The sequence below is a fragment of the Balearica regulorum genome, chromosome 3 (assembly GCF_011004875.1).
Source record: "Balearica regulorum gibbericeps isolate bBalReg1 chromosome 3, bBalReg1.pri, whole genome shotgun sequence".
NCBI classification, from domain to species: domain Eukaryota; kingdom Metazoa; phylum Chordata; class Aves; order Gruiformes; family Gruidae; genus Balearica; species Balearica regulorum.
In genome coordinates this window covers 32,405,061-32,428,087 of record NC_046186.1, presented here as the reverse complement: position 1 = coordinate 32,428,087, position 23,027 = coordinate 32,405,061, and the positions used below count along the sequence as shown (strand labels likewise).

General features: G+C 37.0%; 1 protein-coding gene across 5 annotated transcripts in view; it reads right to left on the bottom strand.

Annotated features, from left to right (window-relative positions):
• Nucleotides 1-297: 297 nt before the first annotated feature.
• The window catches only part of ADGRB3 (adhesion G protein-coupled receptor B3), a 472,696-nt gene continuing 449,966 nt past the window's right edge, over nt 298-23,027 (bottom strand). For 4 of the 5 annotated variants that reach the window (XM_075747416.1, XM_075747419.1, XM_075747417.1 and 1 more), the window contains 4 exons: nt 21,846-22,489; nt 10,529-10,564; nt 3,066-3,170; nt 298-1,118 (listed from right to left, as the gene is read on the bottom strand). In XM_075747416.1, coding sequence (XP_075603531.1) covers nt 930-1,118; nt 3,066-3,170; nt 10,529-10,564; nt 21,846-22,489 — 974 coding nt within the window. In that variant the 3' untranslated portion in view covers nt 298-929. The remainder of the gene's footprint in view (nt 1,119-3,065; nt 3,171-10,528; nt 10,565-21,845; nt 22,490-23,027) is intronic. The other variant, XM_075747418.1, reaches the window with a different exon arrangement.

The following is a 23,027-nucleotide window of genomic DNA, read 5'->3' as shown; positions in this document are numbered from 1 at the left end:
AACTTATTTTCCATTATTTTGTCTTTCTGCAACAAGACAAAAATTCTTATAAAACAGAACAATTGTAATAGTGTTCTGACAAGTCCAATTTATACGGTACATTGTCACAAAAGAATACCTAAGAAAAAGCAGAATGGCTGTACAAACCTACTAAAATGCTTTAGAAACTCTGCAGGAGCTAGAACAACATACTATTAAAACTCCAAATACATATTCAATATGTGTGTTTTTAAAGAAAACTTTATAAATATGCAAATTTAAGATAACTAATACAGAATAAAATGCACTAAGAAACTGATATGTAGACAAAGGTTTATTTACACCATACAACATTTTAAATATTTTATACACAGCTGCAGCAGAGAAAGCTACTCTGAGCTTTCCAGAGAAAACTGCAATAATAAAGATGTGAAATATATTATTCATATAAAAGTGAGATTATTACTTTATTGCATTTAAAGCAATGAAGAATGTAGCTCAACAGACATTCATTTAATGACAAAAACTTTGCTTTTATATTATAAAGTAAAAAGTGTAGTAATGGCCAAACAGACTGTTATAAACTTTAAAAACTGCATAAATATATACATTGTGCTTCATGGTGAAGTTTTTTGAAAACTAAACCAAATGAAGCTGTTACAACATGAATCGTTGCTTGAGGTTTATCTATAAAGATTACCTTACAAATCCATTCCACGGGTACTTACAACACACGATGGTAAGAATTGTACACCTGGTTCTCCACTAGCCGCACTAGTGGGAATATACTGTACGAAAAAAACCACTGACATTTGGCACAGGAAGAGCCTGACATAAAGTAGTCACAATGTTCAGACAGGAGCGTCAGGATTCCCAAAGTCTCTTTATTGTCAGTGCAATGAATTATTTTTTGTTTTGTTTTTGTTTTGTTCAGTTTGTTTTCGGTTTTGTTAAACTTCTGTTTGAAAGTCACCTTCTTGCACATCTAAAGGCAAGTTCAGACACTTCTCCCATTCTGCTGGTCTGAGTTCTAAAGCATCTTTTGCCTCTGTGTCCAATACGTTTATCGTTGTATAGTGTTGGTAGTCGCCCGTGGTTTTGAAACTGTCCCACGGAGCCTTGCTCGATGCTGAATTCTCCTGAAGACCAAGGAAAGAAGAATTAAAACCAAGGATGAAATAATATGTTTTCCATTTATAAGGCCGATCGCTAACGTGCTCTCATGAGACACAGAAGCCAGAGAGAGAAAATGGCTTTGCAGGGAGCCAGGCTGGTGGGTGTTCAGCGACTCTTTCTCTGTGAACAATCAACACATTGGCAGGCTCCTCACCTGAGCTGCCAGCTGAGCCCTTTCTTTCACAAGACCCAATGTACATGAGGAATGGTCGAATGATCCAGTACCAATAGCCATCTTTTTAATAGCGGTTGTGTAGAAAAGTGGGAGAAGAGAAGGGAAGGTAATTGAGAAGAGCTTGCTGCCTGGAATATGAAGTGGTTTGAAGCAGAGATTGCCAGCTGGATTTTAAATTGGGGCAGGTGCATGACAGAACCATGGAAACCTACTCCTTGAAAAAGCTGTGAGACCCACCTTGCTTTACAGGATGATGAGCTCATGTATATTAGAATTAATGTGCTGAAAGCTGGTTATTTTCTACTGAATGATTTTTTTTTCTTCATACTAAGTTTTATAGGGTAAAAGACATTATGGACTAAGACCAATTTAATTAGTGATTTCTGCTGTAACATGCTGGGTGGGACTTAGTTGCCAAAACCAAACATTTTTGCACCATTTTATATGCCTTTGGATTTTCTGCCTGATCTCCAGCTATCTTTCATGAGAGGTGCAGGTCTCCCTTGACACTTGTGTCATCACTGCCTGTACCGTGTTTTTAGACTAAGACACCTGAGGCTGTCTAAAATAGCGTGAGATGCCTATAGTTAGGTACCTGGATCGCTCTCTGTCTTACAGATAGACCATTCATCTAGGCAGCTTTTATTAGCAGACCTTTCAAAAACATAGTGCCGACACAAAACAGAGTAAACAGCTCTTCCACTGAGATTCCCTTTGAGATTTTTTGAATTAATTCAAGCTTTACATGGACAGAAAATCTCAAACAGGGGGGCGAATGCAAACTTTACATGTCCGCAAATCTCAGAAGGGGGAAGTGAGCGAGAACTGGGTGCAAAATAACACATATCACAGCTAAAGGTTCATCAAAGAATCAGGGCCAAATTTCTGCTGGATTAAGATGATGTAAATGATGTAAATCCATCGACCTCACATCTGCTTAATACCTCTTCTTCATTTCTGAGGGCAGCTCTTCTGAAAAAGTTATAGAATACAATGATTCTAGCTCAGTTCCATTTAATATAAAATTTTCACATTATAAAATTATATATAAAATTATTACTAATCATAATATTGCTGCTAACAACTATGTCACACTAAATTAGCTGTTTTAATTAGGCAGAATCAACTATTTCCTAGCTCTGATTATCAGATGTAGGCAGGGTGTTATGCATGTCTGTATGAGTGTGTGTATATAAATTTGAATTATGATGATAGCGGAGTCAGCTCAGGATGATTAAATTTTTGCTTTTCCCATGGTAAATATTTATAAAGCTATTATGGAAAAGACATGGCATTACAGAGACCCTGTGTGATTTCTGGACCGTCTCACATACAGGTGAATCTAGCTGGACTTGTTTGTAGTAACTAATTTAATATCTGCTTGCCTAGCTAGAAGAAAAGCCCTATTGGCCAAATTACATTAGTGAGCTACTTTCTCTGTATGAAGTCTTTTAGACCTGGGAGACGCATACAGATTTGAAATCTGTTCCCTATAGTTCAATTGCTTGTCATCTATAATGATGTCAGTGAGTTAGTTATGGCTGAGTTTAAAACCTAACGAGTGTTGTCATAGGTTAGCTTGCTGTAAATATATTTTGTTCTAATTTCTGAGGCTATCTAAAGGTAGCGCGGAGTAAGGTCTTCTCAGGAAATAACACTGAATTCAAAGGATTCTCGTTTCACTGTTGTTGTTAAGGATCCATCATATTTTAAATATCTAAGGAGGAAAACTTACCATACTGCCTGATTTTGGTACATCCCGAAATCTGTCCAGTGTCTGAAATTTCTGATTTAACTCTTGAAACAATTCCATGTGCCTCTTTCTTGTATGCATGACCTTCTGAAAAATGGAACATAATTGCTTATATTTATAATTGAATCTGGGCATTTTTAAGAGAAGCATTATTTTCCCCAACATAATAAAGTAAATTGAATTTGGCAGGGCCATCTTTTCCCTATAGACTCGACCAAATGGAAGTGAACTGCACTGAGCCTTCTCTCTGCTCTGTTTAATATTCTTCCAGTGTACAAGAGACTGTTTTTACCCCACATTTATTGAGTTGCTGAAATCAAGGGACATTGAAGTGACAGCCTAGAAGTATTTTGAAGGTGATGGCAATTTCTCAGAAGGGTATTTCTCTTGCACATTAGGAATATTTTCTAGAATTTCTGTTTTCAGCATGGATGCTAATATTTTAATTTCTATAGTAATGCAACAGCAGTTTGTAATGGTCCTTCTAGGAATAATTTTTATGAGAACACTGAACTCAGAAATCCCGACTCAAAATAGTAAATCCCCAAATGTTATGCCTTTTTAATTAGACATCCTTTTGTCATCCAGATCATCATAAAATGCAGTTGAAATGGCATTCATATGAAGAAAAGTAGGCACAGTTTTTCAATTTTACTTGTGTTCTTATTTCATGGACTGGGCAATTGGAAACCACCCTCCCTCTAGCCCATGCACAGGGCACTCTTCCACAAAAACTAATTATATGGCACTCCTGTGCAAGAGGTGGGGACCCCCAACAGCCCCCACAGTTGGAGGACACCTCAGCCATGTATCTGCCTTGGCAGCTACGTGGAGAGTGAAGCCTGTGTTCAAGCCTAGACCATCAAACCTACCATCTGCGTTGTTTCCAAACAAGTTCATGCTCAGCTATGGATTCAGATCGGCCTCTGGAGCTAAGCTGAAGGCTGCTTACTGTTCACCCAATCTTGTGGTTCTGTGGTCTGGGTGGACAGGGGACAGGAGGGACTGAGGATGCTTCACCTCAGTCCAACAACAGATGGACTCAGCTTGGCTTTTCTTAAGCTTTGGTAACTGCTTGAACTTGACTTGCAGCCAGGGCAGCAGCCACTAATGTTGATAGAAAAGGTGCAGGACACCAGCTTCTATGCATGTCCGGTCATTGTGAAGCCTGATTTTCCCTGGCGTTGTAGGTGACAAACCCTGCGAACTTACGTCCGCAGTGCCTGAGTGTGACCCTTCCCAGCAAGTAACGCTTCTGCTAAGTCTGGATTTGTACCTTTTAAAATGGAGTGGCAGAAGCTGACCCTCAAATAATGCTTTACCAATTTTAACTTTTATCTTTCATTTGCATTCCACGTTTACTAATTTCATGAAATGTGGCTGCTCTCCTGGCCATGCATTTCTACCCTTATGCTGTAATAACCATATTATCCTTAACAGAGCTACAGCGTAGCTTGAGAACTTGTTTCACATCTGAGAACAGGAAATTGGCAACATTACTCACAAAAAAGACATGACATATAGCAAGCAATTAAAGACCTATTAACTTAACACGAGTTGTGGGGTGAATAAGGGAAACAATTTTGCAGGATTTGGTGAGGAACTCCTTGCAAAATGTAATTTAACTAGAGATAGCTGATCTAAATTTATGAGGGGAGTTTCACTTAAGTGACTTCCTAGGGATTCTGTTAAGCTATTGCTGCTATGGTAGACAGGGATATATAGCAAATTTCACATACATAGAATTGATAAAAGAAAGGTTCTGCCTCAAAGATTTTTATTGAAATAAGGAGATATGCTCATGGGAACAAAACAGAGTTGGTGGGTTAAAATACTGGCTTTAAAAGCAGGAAACAGCATATGACTGCAAAACAAGTATCTCCAGTTGGAAACTTTTTAATAGAAGGCTAGGAATATGGAGAATGCTACTTTCTGATATTTTTCTGAATTGTGTACCCAAGAATTTGTTAAATAGCAAATAGGAATAATGCAAATGTCTTAGTTCATTACATTAATCCTGAGGAGAAGCAGGTGGGAGGAGAAATTAAACACTTGCAGTGGGAAGTCTGCCAGAAAAAAGGCTTTAAATTTTACTCTTAATAGCAGAATGACTGGTATGCGCATGTACCTATGGATCTTTTGGTTGCTTTGTGTTTTCCTGCCTTTTGTTCCATAATTCCTACCCACTAACACCCACCCCTCCCCACTGCTTATAAAAAACGATCTGAACTGAAGGTGCAGTAACTTAAATTTCCAACTTTAACTCTTCCTTTTTAGACTTCTTTTAAATTCCCTGTTAGAAAGCACCATCTTATCTCCTTTCTAGAAAATGTGCTCTCTTGGGTAACTCTCTTTTATGAGAAAATAACCCACAAAGTATTTGTGGGGGTTTAATCTGTTTTATCTATTAAATGGGCAATGTGGAAAACACAGCTTTTTCAATATTAGAAATACATAAGTTTTATTAATACGGAGCTGGAGATCTTGACCAATATACACTAGGATGATTGTAGTAGCAACAGGACCTGAACAGGATGGAAAAGGAGCTTCTCATGCTGCCCTCCCTTTGAAAGCACATCTTCTTTAGGTGCAGCAGAGGATTTGCCCATTAATGCTGCATCCCCTCCAGGAGCACCTGAGTTAGCCACCAGGCTACAGACACACATCTTCTTGTCGTCTTTCCTGCAGGGTCCGTAACTCTTGTGCCCCACATCCTAAAGGGGGTCAGACTGAACTGACATCCCTACCCCCACTCACAAGTAACATCAAGTGTGAGTTCTGCAAAGACTAAGCCTTACTCTGATGAGCATCTACTCTCAGCAGCGGATTCAGAGTGTGGACGGCTATCATCAAGATGGGAAGGACTTCAAACATAACTCTGTATCCGGCTCCCTTTTTTTGTTTATGACAGGGTTTTAGCTGAACTCTAACTCAAGCACAAATACTCTTACGAAGATTTGTGGTCAATCTCATGAATAACAGTAATAATAGTAGTAGTTGTAGTAGTAGTAGTAGTAGTAGTAGTAGTAATAATAATAATAATAATAATAATAATAATAACAACAATAATGGCATTCGATTTGCCTTGGAGATTTTCTGTATTGTCACAGGTAAAAATGCGGTCTCTCAAATATTGTAGGAAATAGCTAAGTGAAAAGAACAGATGGGGGAATGCCTTCCCAGCCCTATAATGGAAACATGCTGTGTTTTCAAGATGTTACGGGTATGATCAGTTGCCAAACTTAGGAATGGGAAAGGATTTTTCCCTGCAGGCATATTTTTTTTCACCTTTGTCTTCAAGAGAGTTCTTCAGGTTAGTAACAGAATGATTTTAAACTTTTGTGTGAGTTTGTAATGTTGTGATAATGAATAGCTACTGCAGATGAAATTCTAAAAGAATGCAGCTCCAGCAATTAATGATCAATTTAGCATTATTGCTGGTGAGAGTCTACTGCTCTGTGGAAAGAAAAGAGGACATTCTGGTATTCACACTTGTCCTTGTATCCTAGTGTCCTCATGGGTGGAGCACAAAAAGAGCCAGAGATGACCTGAATCCTGGGGAGCAGTGTAATAAGGCACTTTTCTGAATTATTTGGCATAAATGTTATTACCAGAGTAGATCCAATTAATGCCTCATAAAAAGGTGAGAGTTGGGTAGATGGCTGGGGAAATCCAGGAGTCAGACTCTCATAGCATGTAAAGGTAATTGTGATCTTGAATCCTAAAACGCATGTCAGTAATACCGTTTAACTCTCCTGTATGTTTTTTAAGTGTCAGTGCACACCTATTATAAAGTCCTCCTGGGAATTTCCACAGCATCTGTATTTCTGTTCAACATAATTAGAATGAATTTTATTTGATCTGACAGCTAAGTATTAGTGCTGAATCTTCATGAAAAAGCTACCTGTCCAGCTGTAGGGAAAACCAGAACATAATGACGGGGGTAGGGGGGCAGTGAGCTGGCGTTACCACAGCCAGGAGCAGCAGCAAGGATCCAAAACGCCCTCACCCGTAATTTCGCTCATGTTTTGATCGGTCATACCAGACTCCATAAATGAGTTTAAACTAATCCTTGGTCATAGCAAGAAAAGAGCTGTAAAGCTGTTGCATGTTGACTGTTCGTTTTAGCAAACTTCAAAGTTCAACTAGATTAGTCGGCGTTTTGCAAAATCTAATAGTGGACAGTATATTACGAAGCAGAAATACTTTCTGCCTATAGACTAAACCCAGTATGTTACAGTCTGTCTTCTTTTTTCTGCACAAAGGGATAATTTAAGAATGTAATGGTAAACTATTTAAAAAGGGAAAATAGATACAGGTGGCCCAGTTCTTGAGAGCCTTCTCTCTACCCAGCTTGAGATCTATGAAAAGGGCTGGCCAGTTTTGATGTCATCTTTTTCCCTCTCCCTTTCCTTCGACTGGAGACGTAAGTTTTCTATAACACTACCCAGCACAGTCAGGACTTTTCTTATTTATAGTCCATTGCAAAGGCCCTTAAAACTACCCTTGTATTTCTACATATATCGGAGATAACAGGGACAGAGAGAATTTATGGTGTTGAGTACAATCATAGTCTGCCTGTGTTCACGCTACATAGCAGCTGGCTTTGAGTGCCATCTGTGGCCATCAGAAAAAAAATTTCTTTTCTTGTGTTTCTTTGTTTTTACTTCAAATTGCCTATATTAAGGTGAGTGTTGCATTGCAGCCCACTAGCACGGGTTTGGGGTTTTTTTTTTAAACTACGAAACTGTGACTCTACAGTAGCAATTCAGACATGTCTGAGACCATTCTCTGGCACCATCTGTCATGGAATGTTCTCCATGAGTGATACTAAATTCTCTTAGTCTCCAAAATAAGAAGCCTACAACCAAATTGCCTATTGTGAATGGCACCTCGGTTGTGCTGGTTCCCTAAGGACATTTCAGGAACTGTTTGGAGAGATAAGGGTGGTCCTGACTAAAATAGTGAAGACAATTCTAAAAATTCATCCATATAAAAAAAAGGCATTTTGGCACCCAGGAATATTCCTCCAAATGTCTAATTTAGTAAGACAGGCAGAGCCTGAGGGTTTGTCTTGTATGGATATAGAGAGACACGTGCGAGAGGTTGAGAGTGTAGACGCTGCTGGGAGAGTGCCAAAAAGAAAAGGACAGAGGGAGTCAAGCTTGGCACAGTCTTGGCCATACTGCATATTTAGCACTGTGGTCCTCAGAACCACATCCATAGCATTTGTTATCCTCAGAACTGTGGAAGGATGTTGTCTCCGAGAGTGTCAGCTGTCACTGGTCACAGACAAAGCAGAGAAAGTGTTAAACATTTAAGCAGTATGGCCAATCACTCTAGCTTGACCTCACCTCCAGGCTCTATTCTATTTTGCAGTCAAGCTGCTCTGAGTTATCGGAATAGCAGCATTTTGGCCACACAGCACTATCTCGATTCCGTTCATCAGGATGCCTGGCCAAGCGAAGGAATCTAGGTGGCTGTTTGAAGGTTTTATGGCTTTTTTATTTTGCTTTACCTCAGACAGACAGCCATATACTAGGTGTAAGAATACAGAAAAGCCCACAGGCTTAATCAGAGGAACCATAAAACAGGGAGGTGAGATGGGGTTAGTCTGAGTCAGTACTTCTAAAACACAGCAGCAACTGGCACGGTATCGTTGCCGCTCTCACTTCCCCAGCAGTCACTCCCAATGCCCCATCCTTCCCTTTTTACAAACAAATGTATTTTCCTGCATTATAATCATACTTTTAAAAATATTAGGCCTTGGAGCAACAATGCTGCAAATGAGACAAGATAAAAGGTGTCAGCATCTTAAATAATGGGAGTCAAAAGAAAATATGTAGTGGGAGGACTGATTCTTGAGAGCAGAATGTGTACCGCATTGCTGGTGTTCGTTGGGTGTTGGATTATGCTTTTCTGAGTGATAGGAAGAGTGGTTTAGTATCTGCTGCCACAGAGAATGTTCTCATTGTGAATAGCATGATATTCCTACCTTTCAATAAAGAACAGTAAAATTCAGAATTCTTTATATCACTACAATTATAAAACTTCTGTTCATATTGCTTGAATTTAATTTTAGAATTGCTTGCTCATCATAGTTTTGTTACGATTCATGTTTTTCTTCTTCCTTTCTATGCATTTATCCTAAAGCGCATTTAGAGTAATCTTTTCATTTTATTTTCCTTAAACTTACTGTGTGAATCTGTGTCTGCTGCATTATTTGAGATGTTACATGATGGCTTAAGGTAGCTACAGTCTCTGGGGGAAAATGACATAAGAGATTAAGGCGCGATGTTAACCTACCAAGAAACCGCAATCAGACACAGAAGGTCAGTATTTCAGCAAAAGCAGGTCACCAAAGCAAACCCTTTTTTCATTGCAAGGCTTCTATCACCGCTGCTATAGCTGCATTTGGCTAGTTCTACCGATTTCTTTTCTATGGACTAGAATCTGAAATCTGAACATACATGTGCTGTGCTTACAGCCCAAATAATGACAAAATTGCTTTTGTTTGCATGTGCAAACAGGGTAATTTTTAAAGTTATGGTTGATATATGGTGGTCACTGGATGTTAAAGTGTAGCCTGAGATCTGTAGATTCCACACAAATATTATGATTGTTCAACTTCTCCGGAGACACACATAATGAATTATATCAAAATATTAATATGCGTGAACAGACAATCTATGCAAAAACCCCAAATTCATAAATTATTGATATCCCCTTGAAAACTAACTGCTGCATTGCTTCTGGTAGAGAGTAGAGGAAGAAAACCCCCTCAGATATAAACAAAACTCTAAGAAACTTAATCATACTGGCTGAGATAGAACAAAATGGTCATTAACTAACACAACCAAACTTTCTCAGTCATTGGGATCTAAGTCTGAAATTGTGGATATTCAACCTAAAGAACCTTATGAACTTGATTTTTTTATATAGCATGTGATCCATAAGCTTTGACAACTGCAGCACTTCATCATTCAAAATTTGACACATTCATAATCACTGTTTGGATGTGAAACTCATATGCCAGTAAATTAGTATTGAAGAAAGAGAGATAGAACAAATGATTGAGAATCTCTTCAACACAGCAGCCTTCTGCAACGATGTGACCTGTCCTATAGAAGTGTCACACTTTTTCAATAGATAGATAGCCAGCAAAACAAAAAAAAAAAAAGAAAAAAAAACCCAGATGAAAATGAAGAGGCAGAGAAATTAAAAACTGAAACCATGATGGTTAATATTGCAATATGACAGTTTGATCTCAGAGTATTTTACAAACAAGTTGCACCAAAGTAGTTTTAATGAATAGCTCATCATGTTCTGTACAGTACCAATTGAATAACCCTATGTCAGAAGTCTAAAATCTGCTAAAATGAACACTTCACATTTACTTTTAGGAAAATACTTTTAATAATCAGGAATAATTCAGTAAAACTTACTTCAAAGTCAAGGTCCGAATAACGTGATTTTCTTCTCTATTAAGCAGTAAAAAAGAAAGAAAAAAGAGGGTGTATTAACAAGGGGACTATTCACCAATTCATATTAATGATTCTAAGTAACATTCTTGTTTTCCTATCAGATATGTATTAGGTATTCTGTAAGAGGTTGTAGATTTTATCTTGATAATTTAAGATTAATGCATGACTTTGCATACAGTTTATTAGACCAGTATCGTATTCTTTTCTCTGAAATAAACCAGACTGCATTTCACTGGGATGCATAATGTGCATGTTATTTGCATGCAATTGAACCTGTTGGTATATCTATTTCTATACTTTCTGTGGTATCTGCAAATTATCATAATATTTATTCTTTTTACACAGCTATCTATACGTATCTATGATTTAGATTTTGATAGGTATACAGAAATTCATTCTTTCCTAGATCAGGCTTACATTGGTACAACTCCATTGATTTTAATGAAATAAATGACAGCGAAACCAAGCCGAAGCCATCTACAGTTTCCATAGCTTCAGTTTGTTTGTTTGCAATGACAATCTGGATGGAGAAAGCAATGATTTTGTTTTACACTTATGACAAATCTGATTCAAAGCATCTGATATAAAGCAAGAATGATTTACTAGTGAAGTAATCACTTGTATACAATGCAACAGAATATGATTGCTTAGACATATCACAAATAATTTAGCACATAATTTTTTACAGATTCTAAAAGATACCAATTATAAAGTCAAATTATATCAGAAAGAAGCAGAGATACTATAAAGAAGAGATAAAAATATCTTTTTTTTTTTTTTCCTAAGGTTGGAAATTGAATGGCTTGCAATAGACTAAAGAGATGTAGAAAGAAGAAGCCGGGTTGGAAGCGCTGAAAAGAGAGCAAAGAACGTGTGAATGGAAAGAAAAGATACACTCCCCTTCAGGAAGGAAAGTTAAGGGAATGGAAAAGTACCCCCAAAAAAGAAAAAGGCTTGCTGCTACAATTTAACCTTAATTTTTGTGGTAGGATAGGATGGCTTTAAGTCATGGTGAACAAATCTTTTCAAATTGCACCTAATTTCTGCAGTGAGATACAAATCAAACCCACTAAGTGAAGATGAGTCATGTTACTGGCTTCATTAGACTTTGCTTTTATTTGCTTTAACACACATGCAGGTTTTAGTAGGCTGTTTTGTTTTCTTACAATTGTAAGGCATAATTTTACAAGTCTCTCAGTTGTAGAAAGCAGAAAATGTTTGGTCTCTGAGCCCTTGATAATACCACTTTGTGACATGTTGTTTGGTTTTGTAGTAAAATTTTGATGCTCCAATCCACAATAATATGAAGAATATCACTGTCACACTGTTGACACACTCTGATGCCTAAAGAGCTGGGAGGCAGTATAAAAGAACAGACTATAATACAATTAAAAAAAACAACAACAAGGTTTGGAGAAGCTATCTTTAACCAGCAAGGCTTGATTTAACCTAGAACACTTTAAAGAGAGTATTTCAAAATAAATGAAACAATTCTGCACAAAAAAGTATCATGAAAACATGGAAACAACAAAGGTCTTGGAGGTAAGAAAAATATGAGGACATTATGCCCAAATTCTTCAAACAGCTAAGTTCTTACTTCTCACTTACATTAAGAGGGCCACGGTACCAATGTACCTTTGACATAGGCTGTCATCGTTCTGCAGTAAATCAGCACCTGAAGAAATCTACGTGTTTCTAATGAGGAAGGATCTATTTTTAAGGTGCAATTAGAGCACATCTACCACTGTAAAGGCTCTGCGGTTACAAAAGAAGAACAGCACATAATGAGGTAAAGTTTACTGGAGTAGCTTTGAAAAAATGCTGGAAAAAGCTATTTTTAAGCTACAGTTCAGTAATAAACCTGATATTGAACCATCTGACTGAGAACCCTCAGTGAAAACATGGAAAATTTAGGAGGAAATGTGTAGTTTGTTAGATACTGTGATTTATAAAATTGGAGCATTTGTATTTTGCCTTAAGTTTGCTTGACCACAGTGAAAATATCCCTGGCATAGCTGGATTATTAGGTTTTGCAGCCAGATAACTCTATCACTGTTTACATGGTAAAAAGATATATCTAACAGACAGCCACTTATTTAACTGTGCTATTGTCAAAAAGAGGTAACTATTGCAATTTTGCTGTTAGATCATGCCAGTTATGACCAAACAGGTCATACCATAGGTTTATCTCAGGATTTTTCTAAGGCTCAACAAGAATCTATCACAAACAGATTTATTTTAAACTTCTATAGTAAAGAACATCTGTTCTATGTTTGTGCTTCACTTTTTTCCATGGCAGCATACAGTGAAATACAGCACAAGTGCTGTCAGAGCCTATTGTCCTAAGACACGAAAAGTATGTAACTGCCACAGGTCCCAACAGTAGCAGCAAAGTTCTGCAAGTTTCTGAAAAACAAAGGATGCTGGTTATGAATGTGATCCTGCACCACTGAAAGTTATTTGTAGTATTGTCGCTGACACCACTACATCAGGTCTTCCTGGCTACTACGTCATTGCCTAGAAATGACTGCAATGTTATTTTGTTAAGAGAGGGAACATATTCAGAAACATGAAGTCGTTTGGAATCTTATACGGGTGGAATAGTTTCCCTTCGGTCCCAATTAGAAGTTGTCATTTTACTAAATTCTTCCCCTAGTTCCTGTATGATATACAAGCCTAAACCATGCAAATCATCACTTTAATTGTGACTGTATATATACTTTTTTTCTTATATGAAGTTTATTTCTTATGTCTCTTTTGGCTGAGAAAAATGGGGTTTTCCACACATACCTAAATGCTTTCAGAAATCGACCATCTGGCTCATTCTACAATTTAAATTAACAAAAGCCAGCCGCTGAGTGAAGTGGAGTAAGGAGGAAAAAAAATCTCTTGCATCAAATGAGCTGCTGAACTGGTCACACCAGTACGTTTCTTTTCAAAAAGCTGTTCCTTTTTCCCACCTGCAAAACTGAGAGTGATTTTAGCCAACATAAAAATTAGACTGCAAGCTGGTGTTTTTTTCAAAATCCACATGAGTATTAATGTTAGTAGAATATAAATAACAAATAACTGTAAAGGATAGTGTCTATGGTTTGCTTCATTGAGTATTTTGCATTTGACCAGGTTCTGCAGTGATGCTTCAGGAATTGTATAGTGAAGGGCAAGTATAAACTGATATTTCTGCTACAATATCCTCCTTAGTTCATCAGCAGTGTAGGAATTTCCCTGGGAGAAACTTACTCTGTTGAGCTTAATAACACTTTCTTACCTTATTCCATTAGTCTAATCATGTTTTATAATTATTCCTAATTTTGAAATCCAAAATGTGCTAGGGTTGTGAATTCCACAATTTAAATATGCATGACATGACAAAGGAAATCATGTTGTTTATCCCTTTGCCATTTCATTTGATGCTCCTGTTTTTTATATTATAGGAAATATGAATAATCATTCCTTATTCGCTACTGAGTCATCTGTTCTCCAAGCTGAAGAGCCCTAAATGCTGGAGACCTGCAAGGGTAACTAATAAAAAGACTGCTTAAAATGCTGAAGACACATGCTGTTATTCAGCAGCAGGGAGTTAGCTGGTATAATTCTGAAAAAAAAAATGAGGGATATGGGTTAAGTAGTGAACTGCAACCCACACACAATTACAAATGCTACAAAAAAAGGGTCACGTCTCCATTTAAGCAGGCAAGGGTTGGAACAGCCCTTTCTGAACAACTCCAGTGACAGTTCTGCATCGGTGCTCTACACTGACAGAAGCCAAATCATGCCTGTAAACTGCAGAAATTTCAGAAGAGAGCAGCAAAATCTACTTTTAAAGAGTTAAAAACACCTGATCAAGAGGAAAGGATAAAAGAGTACTACGGCTTGTTTAAACATCGACTCTGGGAGAGGCAAACACAGATTCTTGTTCAGAAACCTTAGAAGGATATGAACAATGATAAACAAAGCTGGTGTGAGAAAAATCAGAGAAGTTGTAATTCAGAAAAAAATAGGGGGGAAAAAAGGAAATTTCAGAGATGCTGTTGGGAGTAAAGAAAGTTTATGCAACTGCAAGAATCTCTTAAGGGAAACAGTGGAAGCTCTGCACTCTAGTCTTGAAAGTGAAGTTTGACTATGTATTAGTGAAATATACTGTAGAAAATGTTCTTGCATTGAGAGAAGAGATGACCTGAAAAGATTTTTTCCATCTCCGATTTCTACAGCTTTGATCTTAATTGATAAAATCCATTTTATGGAGAACCGCTCTCCCCTCTTCATGCCAGGACCAAAGTGAAAAGCGGTCTGCAGTAGTAATTTATTTTAAATCAATTTTACTTTGTGCTAATCATGTATAGTTTCTCTGTGTAATTCCAGAGCAACTTTAAACTCTGCTCACTGAGGGACAAAAATAGAATACTGAAGAATAATTTCCATACACCAGCATGCACTAATCCGCTGGCACCCGGAAAGAGCTGCTCTCACTAAATGACTAATAAAATCCCTTTCCATCTCTGTAAAACGACAAATGCCTGGTTTTCTCCTTATTCTAGTCTGCATTACACCACTACCTGATTAATTACATGAAATACTCCTGAAGATATATTGCATTGTGCAAAGTATAATTGAAACCAGAGATACCATATTATAGTGAGGGCTATAACCATGCTTCCATTAATATAAAGCCTTATTATCAGCAGTATATAATTCACTCTGAGATTAGATTTGACATACGAGATCTTAGCCTGGGGAGGATTTTTTCCCTGAACAAAATTAAAGGAAAATCTTTTTTGGCCCTCAGAGATATAAAAGTGGAATGTGGATAGACAGTTTTGATTTAAAATGCCTTTTGTGTGTATATGACTGAAAAAATCCTTAGCTTCTGAACAGATTATGTTGGCTATATAGTTCATAACATCAGCTAGATATAAAGCAAGTAAATTTTCATGAAAAAGTGAATTAGCTCTTTAATGTGGGAATTTTAAGTCTTGAAAATATGCTAGCAAATTTAGCACATCAACACACAGCACAAATATAACTTCAGAGATCTCAATTTAAAACTATTCTGGCAAATTATTCTGGTTTGCTGCTCCCTTTTTTTATAGGGTAACCTGCATATATATTTACTCGATCAACCAAAACCACTTGTTTTGTGTTTCAGAAGGCTTTGCAGGGAAATGTACCATTTCTTAAATGGACAAGCAATTGAAAATGTGTTTCTTAAGAATCATACATAGTTAAGACAGCTGCTTATAATATAAAGTCTGAAATACATGCTACACTTCATAATACTGACTAAAATTTCAGTTCTTTACATCTTCAGTTACTAGAATCAGCCCTGCCTGATTCTACCCCCACTCCTGTACGGTAACCTGAATATAAGCTGCATCAATTTCTGAAGTCAGAGGAATCTGAGACCTACTCACTCAAGTGAAAGAAAGAGAGCGTTGTTATACGGCTAGACTTCATTTCACTGAGAGTCGCAAAATTGGCAAGAACTGTCTCCACACTTTATTGAAGAATGAAATGAGGAATGTGAGAGAGAGAAATCTGGGATACAGAATGCCTGAAAATAAATGCAATGTGGAAACATGATAAAGTGGAAATTCCTATGGTGCTGGTCTCTCTATTTTTGTTCTTTCTTTTTTTTTTTTTTATTTTTATTTCTCATATCATAAATCAAAATGACTTCACACGATTTTGCTTTTGTTCTGCCTGATGCTCTGGTACTTTATTGACCAGATTGACTGTTTTAACTGCATATTTCTTCTCTCTTTTCCTATGCTTTTTTTTTTTTTTTTAAATTTTATTTTAGACCTTGTTCCTTCCCTGATGCTTTTATTTCATTCTTCCTAATACTTTCATTTTAAGCTTCTTCTCCACTTCTGCCTTTTTTTTTTTTAATTTTTTTTTTTTTTTTTTTTGCATGTCTGTCTTTCTTTTCTCTCCTCTTTATCTATACTTTTACTTTTCCTTTGCACTTCACTATCTTTAACGTATCCCTTTGTTTTCTCAGCTGTCGCTGTATTTTCTTCCTAAAGTCCCCCATCAGTACTCTGGACCAGGACGTCTGGAGTTGACTGTCTTTGAATGTATCGAGAGCTCTCATGAATGAATACAGAACGATTATTCTGGTCACACAATCGACTTCCCATCTAGAGGCTTTATGCCTTACTCCACATAAATATCTCATAGTGGAAACTGAGACAGAAGAATAAAGAAGGAAGATATGAGACTCGAAAGAGAATTCCAGTCTTTTACATGGCAAACCCTTTGGGAAGTCCTTTCCTTCCTGTTCTTCTAAAGAAGATGATCTTTTTTCCCTTTAATAAATGTTTCTATTGACTGTCTTCGCATGTTCTTCCTCTTATAATAGTTAGAAGTCTTTGTCTCCTTTCAGCTTTTTTCCATTTCTGCTCACACTACACCAACCATAGTTCCCTTGAAAGAACCTGCCATTCTTCTTCCACAAAGGTAATGATGCAAGTGTCCTCGCATAGTCAGGCAGTAGGTATCTACTCCCTCTTACATTTTTTTTTCACAATAAAAAGAAAAGAATTACTTATCGTGGAGATATGTTGCACAGATCAATTTCTTCCTCTGCATTTAAACCGCCTAACCTTTGCCTGGATCTAAGTGGCTGGGAATGCACTACTTCAAAGTAATTTCATTTTAATGAGCACACCACTTTGAATGTACATTTTCAAAACAAAAACCATTCCAAAAGAGTGTATCGAGAGTGTTTTCTTCATTAAAATCAAAACACTTTGAACTGAAGGAGCACACTCCAAGCCACTTTGATGCCAAGGTAGCAAAGCCAGTTTCAATCCATGCCTATAAGGGATGTGCAGGAGATTAGCCAGATGTTCAATTACTCCTCCTAAGAAACTCCATGATGTACTAATATGCCTGCCTGTGCCTATAATTGCATGAGTACTATTGGGTACATACCAAATAAAATAAAAAAATCACTGATTTGCACATTGGGAATCCACAGATCCTTAAATTTATACTTATCTGGGCAATACTTGTATGTAAATATTATGGCATTCTCAGACTATCTTTTGAAAACTGAAATTCTTTCATATATAATAAAGCATTCGATTGTTCCCAACTAAGCATTTTCTTGAGAAAAAAATATGTAAATATAAAACACAGAAGAAAGTTTTAGAAGAAAGTTTGTGGCACACTGTGATTTATCTGACATTACATTTAGGACATCAACATTTTCGATGTTTATGTCTGAGCTACTCATTCTGGCTTCCTCTATGGCACCTGAAAAGAGACACCTGCACTGAGGGCATGTAATTTACTTTGTCCTCAAGCAGATATCTAAAAGTGCCCTAAAAGTGCCTATTTCTCTCCATTGACTCTAAAAGGGAGCCAAATGTGAAAATTCTTTTTCCATATCTGAAGGGGACTGCCTACATTTAGGTGTCTAATGGTAGGGGTGATGGATCCTCCCTGCAGAGTTAAAAGTCAGGACATACATTCTTGTGCTGATACTATAGATGTGTTCCAAAACATCCATCTCCAATGATCATAATAAATACAAAGTCTAAATAAAAGAGAACACAAAGAGGACCTGACATTTCAGCCTTCACTTTTAATATCTTTGGTTTTTGGCTATATGTTTCCATATGCTTTTTAATTATTTGAATAGACATATATTGTTCTAAGGGCTGGTCATCTCTTGGAATATGCCAAATACAGAAAATCATTCATTTAATGAACTTAGGAAGGTAAAGATGTTAGTCAAAAGCTAAATTTTCCAAACATATTGAATTCTTTGAATGATAATGCATATATTTCTGCAAACTGGTTCCTTGAAACACAATACTCTAGTGTTTCACTGGTAAGATAGACATGAAATTTAAAAGAAATAATGTTATTTTACGATGTGAAAAAACTTACGGTTTATTTTTCTAAAGTGTCCTCTAATTCTGCTGTTTCAGTTTTATGGCCACAAAGACTAGCATCTACCATAAAGTAAGTGGGCAAATAAGAACTATTGTATGTATGTCACTATATTGTATTTTACTGGGTGTCCAGTTGCAAACAGTTACTCCTGCAGTATTTTTGTGGGTTCATAATTACCCTTCTGAAATCAGAAGCTGGGGTGGATCTTGGCTGACAATGCATCACACAACATCTGAAGGCATTCTGATAAGATGATAAATTCTCTAACCACTGCATAAGCTATTTCCATTATTATGTTCTTAATAATTACTGACCTTAATTTGTTTTTAAAAAAGGAAGAATTGTGTTAACACAGGTCACAACTGCCTAAGTGTGTTTTACTCACATGGTAGTGGACAGTCAATGTACAATTACATGATAAAAATAATAGTAGTATGCTAATTCCAGAGAAAGCACCTGGAAACATAAAGTGGAAAACAGTAGAGGAAACCAACTCCCTGTACTATGCAGAAGACACAAAAAGAGGCCTCCACCACCTCTCTGGGACAACTCTGTTTCTTCAGAGAAATGAAAGGGGAACTGCCCCGATAGAGCAGAAATCCACACGCTTTTGTGTTGGACTTCGTGTGGGACAGCAGTATGAGCCGATAGGAGAGGGAGGCTTCCTACTGCTCAGGATCTTCTCCTTTAGAGATGGTCTAGTCATGCTTTGACTGGAAAAACGTGGGCAGAATGATCTTGAATGTCATGCCGCAGGCTTTGCTGCTCCATAGTGTCTGTCAAAGCCTTGTCTTTCGAAAGGTCTTGAAATCTTCTAAAATTATAATGTACTGGACATCAAAAATATTTTGAAAAAAATCCATTGCCTTCCCCTCTTTATTTTATGTATGACAGCAATAAAAGTTAATCCAGCTGGCCAGTTCTAGCAGATAGCATTTTGGGACTTTACCTCAACCCTTGTTTCTTACACACCGCATACATAAAAACACAATCGCATTCTTTATCTGGCTGGATGTCTTTATCAGGATCTACTTGAGACTCTGATTTCCCTCTATGTACAATTTTTTTTTTTCTTATTCCTATCTTCAATTCATTGCAGCACATCCTTATCAAAAGATGAAGTAATGCTATATAATCAAGTAGTGTTGAGAACCACAAAGGCAGACACAAAAGCCAAACAAGTTTCTTTCATTTCTGATCTGCCCTAATAATCTGTTTTTTCCCTAATACATGGAATTATGTTGGGTTCAGTTAGGTTTAATAACATAACTGTTTACAGCTTTCTGGACCAAAATACAGCTTTCTAAACCTAATATGTTTACCAAGTTAGAAGAGACTAAATATTTACCACCATATTTTATTATCTTGTACTACATTTTCTACTACATACTTCTGACATCTCTTCTGAGCATAAAATTTATATTCGGAACAGTGATTCAGATTTGGTCTATATCCCATCTTAAAGGTACACTTTAAATATGATACAAATACAGTTAAAAAACTTAACTCTAAAGGAGCAGTACATTGTACTCATAGATTTTCAGGCACATTATCCAAAGTGGCCTCAGGATTTGGAATTCTGTGTAAGATGAAGTAATACTTGTCACAATTTTTACAACTTAACTAACGTCTCCTTTTTTTTTAGGTCTCCTAGATGGTCTTTAACACCAATGGAACAAAAGAGGTGCCACCAGAGAGTAATTTAGGCCTCAGACGGAGGGGATGATACGGTGGCTGATATGTCTATCTTCTCAAGAAATTAGGAAAGTTCCCTAGATGTCCACCCATATGTCTAATTTTAACTGGGCTGGATTTGAGTATCTATATCTGACGAAAAGTATCTGAACGATGGTATTGTATATAGGTAGGAGAGAATACTATTGGAAAGTGACCTTAGCAACCCCTTAGTGGGGTTGCACTAAATTGGAGAAGAATTCCTGTGCACCACCGAGATCTATTAACTAATATACCTGAGCTGAAGGCAGTAACTTCTTTAATGATGCAAACATGCTTTGAAAGACCCTGTCTGAGTACTGAGTGGGCAAGCACTTACACTATCTTTTAGAAGTAATTTTGAAAATTTGTCCCAAGATTAACATATTCACTTTAACAACAAACAAGAAGTGAATATTATCGAATTACTTGCAAAGCCCCACACTTCATTTTTCAATTATTTTTTCAGTTAAATTATGTCTTGTAAAAACTAATCATACACAATATAAACAGAATGGAAAATATTTCACTTTGAAAGCTTGTAAAGGCATCTCTTGAAAAGAAACTAAGTTCTGATCTTCTGCCCAAACTCTCCAGTCAATCCACACACAAAACTTCAACTCCATTTTAAAAAAAAAAATCCGCAAGTATCCCCAATTTATGAAGTACTGGCTACAGTTCTGTGTCTGACAACTGAAAATTCAGGTAAAGTCTCTGTTTCCCTACACAGACGGGTCCAAACATTGTAGAGTAATAGCTAATGGCTTCAAGTTTGCACATACAGTAGAATTTTTTTCCATTTTTTACTTCTTTCAGAGAATGAGTACGTACCATATTTTTCTCATTTTTCTTTTTCTTTCCCACCAAATGCTGTGTTTCATAACATTGGAAATGCTGGTGAAATGTATTTCCAACTCTAGTGGTTTTGCATAAATAAAAGCTTAAGAGGAATGGCAGTACTTGACACTTAAATCTTGAGAAATGATGTAAGTAGTTTTCACTTTTATAATGTTTAAATCCCACAGACAGATTGGAGTAATGAACTGAATACCTTTTCAGTTCACTTTTGCAATCTGACTGGAATCTAGGATACTCCACATGAAGTCCACCTGTACCTATTGCACACATCAGTTGTACCAATGCCTGCACACACATGCAAACAAAATTAAATCAGTAAACGGTGAACTATTGGATGGAAGCATCCAAGATTTACGCTAGTGAGAGCAGAATGAGACCTATCATATCTGAGACAGATATGATTGTCAGCAATACAATGGCAAATATTTTCAACTGCATGTGCTTGCAGGTAGGGTCAATGATTATCACTTGTATCTTGCAGGAACAGTTTTTCTTCTCATAGCAACACAGTATTTTCCAGTGGACTTTACCTGGTAGGTCACAAAATCCTTTGCGGTCGTGTGGAATGTTAAATCTCCAGAATTATAGAGTTTCATACAGACTGGCTCTGAAACTTTAATCTTGTTTTCTAGGTATAAACACTTCTGATAATAAGAGAAATATGAACAGCAGTGTATCATCCCAAACAATAATTCATACTGAATGAAAACATTAGCGTCACCCCTTAGACACAAGACACAATTTATTGTCTTATCATTTAATTAGAACAACAGGGCATGCAATTTCTTTATGCACCACTGACCTCTAAAGAGCTCATTGATATTGTGGATCCAGTTTCACTTCTTGATAATCCTGCATTGTCATCCAGCTCCGAGGCAATGAAATTCTTCACTGCTGTGCGGGGCTCAAATGGTAAATTCTGCATATGTTCTTGGGTGGGAAGATGCTGGTCTAAATTAATATTAAATTGGTCCATTACAGAGGGATTCATATTGAACTCTGGATTAACTTTGTAGTGCAACAGCCTTTCATGAGGCAACGTATCCATGCCTATATTCATTTTGCTCTCATCTTTCAGTGATGGCTGGGTATTTACTGAGCCCCGGGGCATAACTATATAGTCACTTTCTATCATCCGTTCTTGAGGATGGACTATGTCCATATCTGCACCTCTCAAATTATCATCAGTGCATAAATAGACAGTCCTTCGCAACTCACTGTTGTCTTTTTTCAAGCACTGATTGGCCAGTTCACTCATACTCATAGGCATGTGGAGACCTGTTGGTTGCTGGATGATGACTTTGGAGATGATGTTTCCAGGCAAGGTAGAATAGCTCATTCCTTCAGGGTTTGGTCCCTTCTCCTCCTCTTCATCGTTTAGTGAAATTCTAGAAAGCGTTCCTGTTATAGTAGCTGCTCTGCAAGGTCCGATGTCTTTATGCAGAACTGTGGGTCAAAGAACAGAACCCTTACAACATGAAACCACGTCTGTTTAACACTGCTTTTTCTTGTGGCTTTATTTAGCAGCACTCCCTTTACCAGTGCATCTTCTTAACCCTTTTTCTATACATTTAATAACTTTTATTCTATAAATATTGTTTTGGGTAGGTGGGGGGTTTTGGTGGGATTTTTTTTTTTTTTTATAAATCAACGTCTCTTAATCTACTGTATATAGCTGACACAGATCTCTGACTAAGCCTCAGCCATTTATGTAAATTAAAACACTCATTCATTTATTCCTGCTGCCTTACATAGTTCTTAGGTGACCTACAGTTTAAGCAAAAGTCTGCCATATGGAACTCAATTATGGGTTTTCCAAAAAAATGCACTATGACATCTGTACTGCCATTATTGACTCCACATAACCTCCTGGAAAATGTCAAATAGATTGTCAGGCAGAGTAATTTTGTCAATTCATTGTAATGACCTACCATAAGATTATAACTATGAACATGTGTTCCCGAACTCCTAAATGTTCCTTTTC